Consider the following 4,986-nt stretch of genomic DNA (forward strand, 5'->3'; position numbering starts at 1 on the left):
CTGGACTCAATCCTACTCGTTGAGTCTTCCTTGAGCTCGTCGAGTTCACATTCAAACACATTGGGACCTTTGCACAACTAACTCGCCGAGTTCACTATTGAACTCGTCGAGTCCACCTTCATAAATTAGGGATATTGCTTTGGACTCATCGAGTTCATCCTTGAACTCGTCGAGTATGATGATCTTCAAGTCCATAATGAACCCAACTGGCTGAGACCCCTACCAACTCAACACACACCCGCATATCAAAAGGATTTTTGGGCAAGAAAACGGCCTGACTCGCCGAGTCCTAAGAGTAACTCGTCGAATCCCTCTAAATCCAATACTATTTAGACGATTTCAGTCGAGCACAAAGTATCCACAACATAGATTTGGACCCAACCATCTCATAACCATGCAAAGCTCCTGCCTTTTTCATCCACTCATGACCTTTTGAGTTAAAAAGGACAAAATAACACTTCTTATGTTTGCATGGGGATTTCTATGGCATAAATCTTGCACCTTTATGCCATAACAACCATTAATGGTGCTAGATCTAAAAAAATAAGCCCTTGGGACGTCCATTCCTCTCATGCTATGGTTCTTGCACCAAAACCCCCCAAAAGCGACAAAGGAGAGATCTATGTGCATAATGGTTAAGATTGAAACTTTCTTACCAGAAAATGGAGGAGGATGCAAGAGGTTTCTAGATCTACTAGTCTCTTCTTATATCCCAAAGGCTTCACCTTCTTCTTCAAGCTCCAAAACATTCAAGGATGCTCACAAATGGCTCACAAGCTCATGGAAGGCACTAGGGTTTTGTTATGGAATTGAGAGAGCATTAAGGAGGCTAAGGAAGTGTTATAATGTTCTTTAAATAGGGTACAAGGCCCGGATTTTAGGGTTTCCCAAACTCTGACCAACTCGCCGAGTAGCTCACTTAACCCGCAATCCTAAATCACGCTTCTACTCGCCGAGTCATCCACCTACTCGACGAGCCGCCTTCTGATTTTGAGGTCTTTCTTTTTCCTTTCTAGGTCTTTTGAATTCGGGGTGTTACATCTGCGCTCCATCTACCGTAGCCAGTCTTCATCACAAGAAATACATTTGGGTTATGGTTTACGACTTCACTTGATTCACTTGGGTCTTCTTCTTGACACTCAAATCTGACACACTGCATATCATGATAAACTTCATAAAAGCAATAGAACTCCAAATCAAGCTACCAGTCAGAAAGATAGGAAGTGAAAGTGGAACTGAATTCACTAATAAACTCTTGAAGAGTTTCTTGGTTTCCAAGGGCATCAGACACAACTTTCCAGCTCGCTACACTACGCAACAAAATGGATTAGTAGAGCGAAGAAATCGTACATTGGCTGAAGCAGCTAGATCATTGTTAAACTTTGCCAACCTTACTCTCTACTTCTGGGCTAAAGCAGTGGCAGCTGCATGCTTTGCTCAAAACCGACGCATCATTTGCAAACATCTTAACAAAAATCCATATGAGGGTAAACAACCGCAAACCCAATGTCTGATTCTTTCATATTTTTGGATGCAAATGTCTTGTGATCAACAACAAGGATCACCTTAACAAATTTGCACCAAAATCAGATGAATACATTTTTATTGGCTACTCAACGAATAAGGTGGCCTACAGGGTTCTCATCAGACGTACAAGACTGATAGTCGAAAGGTTCGATGTCAAATTTGATGACTATTATGTCTGCAACACTGCTCCGTCAACTGAAACAAAAGCTATCCTAGAAAGTGATATCTCAATCTCTTTGGGTTCATTGTACATAGTTGAAATCAAATATGATGATCTTTTTGACCCTGCAGAGACATCTCATCTGTCTAAAATCCTGGTGTCTCCGGTAGCCTAACAATAAGATGTTGAGGTATTTGGTCCAACCTTATCTTTATATTTGTAACTCAATACTTCCACCTTTCCGGTTGAGGGGGAAAGTTCAACTCAGGTTCAAGTGACAACCATCGAGGTTTGAGTACTAGAAGATGCAGCTCTGGTATCTATCCGCAGAGTCACTATCCAATAAAAGGTTTCTTCAGACTCTGAAGATGAAGAGGTTGAGAACATAGACACCAGATCAGATCCAAGGGTTATCACTCATTCATCAATCTAGGGGGAACCATCTTCGGTTCAGGGGGAACTCCCATCCTCAATTCGGGGGGAACCTCCTTTAACAGTTGCTATTTAAATCCCTACAGTCCAAGATACTTCTACAGGCTGCTCCCACGTCGAGGGAGAACTACCTTCTCCAACTGCAAAATTCACTGATGTTGAAGATATTCCCTCTATCGCAGCTGCTGATCACCAAAAAACTCGTCTTCACATTTAGACGAAGGATCACCCACCGAGTCAAATCATCGGAAACCCATCCGCAAGTATACAAACTCAATCCTCTAGTGACCTAATAGACCATTGTCACTATGTAGCTTTCATGTCCTCAATTGAGCCTTGCACTATAAAATAATCACTCATGGAGCTCGACTGGATAACCACAATGCACGAAAAGTTACTTGAGTTTGAGAGGAATAAAGTGTGGAAACTGGTACCGAAGCCAAAAGGCCACACAATTGTCGGCACTAGATGAGTATATAAAAACAAGCTTGATGAGTCCGGTACGGTGGTGAGAAACAAGGCCCGACTAGTTGCTAAGCGGTACAGTCAACTTGAAGGTATTGACTACAATTAGACATATGCCCCCATAGCCAGAATGGACGTAATACGCATTTTCTTAGCGTATATGGCACACAAGAACATCAAGTTGCATCAAATGGATGTAAAAAGTGCCTTTTTGAATGGAGAACTGAAGGAAGAAGTTTACCTGCAACAACCTCCAGGATTTGAGAGTCTAGAATTTCCAAATCACTGCTACAAGATGGAGAAAGTAGTATACGGTCTTAAACAAGAACCAAGGGCATGGTATGAAACTCTTTATATGTTGCTTGTCACATCTAGATACAAAAGAGGTATGATTAATCCCACGTTATTTAGAAGGGAAATTGGTAATCACTTGATGCTCGTCCAAATATATGTGGAAAATATCATTTTTGGATCAACAGATCAAGGAGTGGTGAATGATTTTGCAAAGCTCATGACAAGTAAACTTCAAATGAGCATGAATAGAGAGATCATCCTCTTTCTTGGAATTCAAGTGAAACAAGTCCCTCAAGGGATATTCATTAATCAAGAAAAACATACCACTGAGCTGCTAAAGAAATTCTCAATGAACAATTTCTCCTCAGCCAAGATCCATATGGCCTTCAGATATAAGATTTCAGCTGACCCTACCGGAGAGTCAGTTGACCACAAAACTTACTGATAAATGATTGGGTCGTTGATGTACCTCACCACAAGTCGACTGAATATTTTCTTTGCAACAAGTTTATGTGCTCGGTACCAAGCTGACCCTAAAGTATCTCACTTGACTGCAGTTAAGCCAATTCTCAGATATCTAAAGGGAAGTAAAGCATTAGGCCTCTGGTACCCTGCGGGAAATGGCTTCAACCTTCAAGCGTTCACAACTGCGGATCATGCTGGATGCAAATTAGATCGTAAAATTACTTCAGGTGGATGCCAATTCTTAGGAGGAAGACTAGTCAGCTGGTCTTCAAGGAAGCAAAATTATGTCTCGTTGTCTACCGCAGAGGCAGAATATGTGGCCGCTGCCAACTGTTGTTCCTAAGTTCTTTGGATGAAGACTCAACTCATGGACTACAGTTATAGAATGTTGTGGGTACCAATTTATTGTGATTCAGAGAGTGCTATAGTGATTTCTCATAATCCTATTCACCACTCTAAGATGAAGCACATTGAACTACGATATCACTTCATCAAGGATCACATCCTCAAAGGTAACTTCGAAGTCATTTTAGTTCCTACTCACGAAGAAATAGCTGATGTTTTTACTAAGGTGCTTGATGCAAGGAAATTAAATGGTTTTGAGGAAATGCTAGGAATGATGAATCCCGACCCACCATTGTTCTTGAATTGATAGTTACCGCATACCACATCTGGTCCCTGAGTGTGAAGGAATGACTTCTCTGCTTTTCAAAATTTAAAATTCTTGAAGCACTCTATCACTGCGGTTCTAGAATAATATATTCCTCATATTTATTTTCAGTATACCACAGTTACATATGATCAATATATTCTTTGGGTCTTTTGTTTTGTTTATTTCTAACCTTCATTATCAAGTGTTCTTTCAGCTAATGCTACCGCAGTCATATTGCCTACTATAGCAATCATCTGAATCTCATTACAGTTGCAATAAATGATCCCACAGTCATAACCTCATAAATGCTATGAATAACTTTGTGTGCTATTTAATGGACTTTATTAAAAAACATTCTTTCAAACACTCATTTTGTCACACATGACAATTTCAGTCCTCTCTCAAATAACTTTCCTTCGACAGGTTCCATTTTCAGATAAAAACACATGAATTATTTTTCCCATAAACAAAATCTTTTAATAAATCTTTTGCTCAACCAGTCATATGTAGGGTTTTCAGCATTCTAACACTCCTAGGGTGTACATGCAACCCTAAATACCTTGGATCTATGTTTTCTCTATTATAAATGCAAATATCAATTTTCCAAGGTATTGTTCTAACTAGCATAATATGAAGTATATATAATATAAATTCTAGTAGAATTACATACCTCATTGTTGTAGCTTGATTCCATGGAGCTTAAGAGCCTAGTGCCTCAAGTGTGACACCTCAAATGGTTCACAGATTATCACCAACATCTTGGAATAACTTGAGAGAATAGGTTCTTATGCTCAAATCAGCTAGCCCTCATGTGTACACACACTAGTGCCCATTTCATGAGCCATGGGGTCCTTATATATGGTGGCTATTAGGGTTACACCATGTAACTCATGTCATTCAATATTCTTCATGCTCCATGGGTTAAAACCTCCATGGAGTATCCATGGGTTACTCCATGGGTTTAGCCCAACATGAAGAACTATGTATCATA

The 4,986-nt window shown here is 40.0% G+C and overlaps 1 protein-coding gene across 1 annotated transcript; it reads left to right on the forward strand.

Moving 5' to 3' along the window:
* Nucleotides 1-3,326: 3,326 nt before the first annotated feature.
* Nucleotides 3,327-3,686, forward strand: LOC111906259 (uncharacterized mitochondrial protein AtMg00810-like). Its single transcript, XM_023902021.1, has one exon. It carries the CDS (start codon nt 3,327-3,329, stop codon nt 3,684-3,686), a length of 360 nt encoding a protein of 119 aa, XP_023757789.1.
* The last annotated feature ends 1,300 nt before the right edge of the window (nt 3,687-4,986 follow it).

The sequence above is a fragment of the Lactuca sativa genome, chromosome 5, assembly GCF_002870075.4.
Source record: "Lactuca sativa cultivar Salinas chromosome 5, Lsat_Salinas_v11, whole genome shotgun sequence".
Classification (NCBI taxonomy): domain Eukaryota; kingdom Viridiplantae; phylum Streptophyta; class Magnoliopsida; order Asterales; family Asteraceae; genus Lactuca; species Lactuca sativa.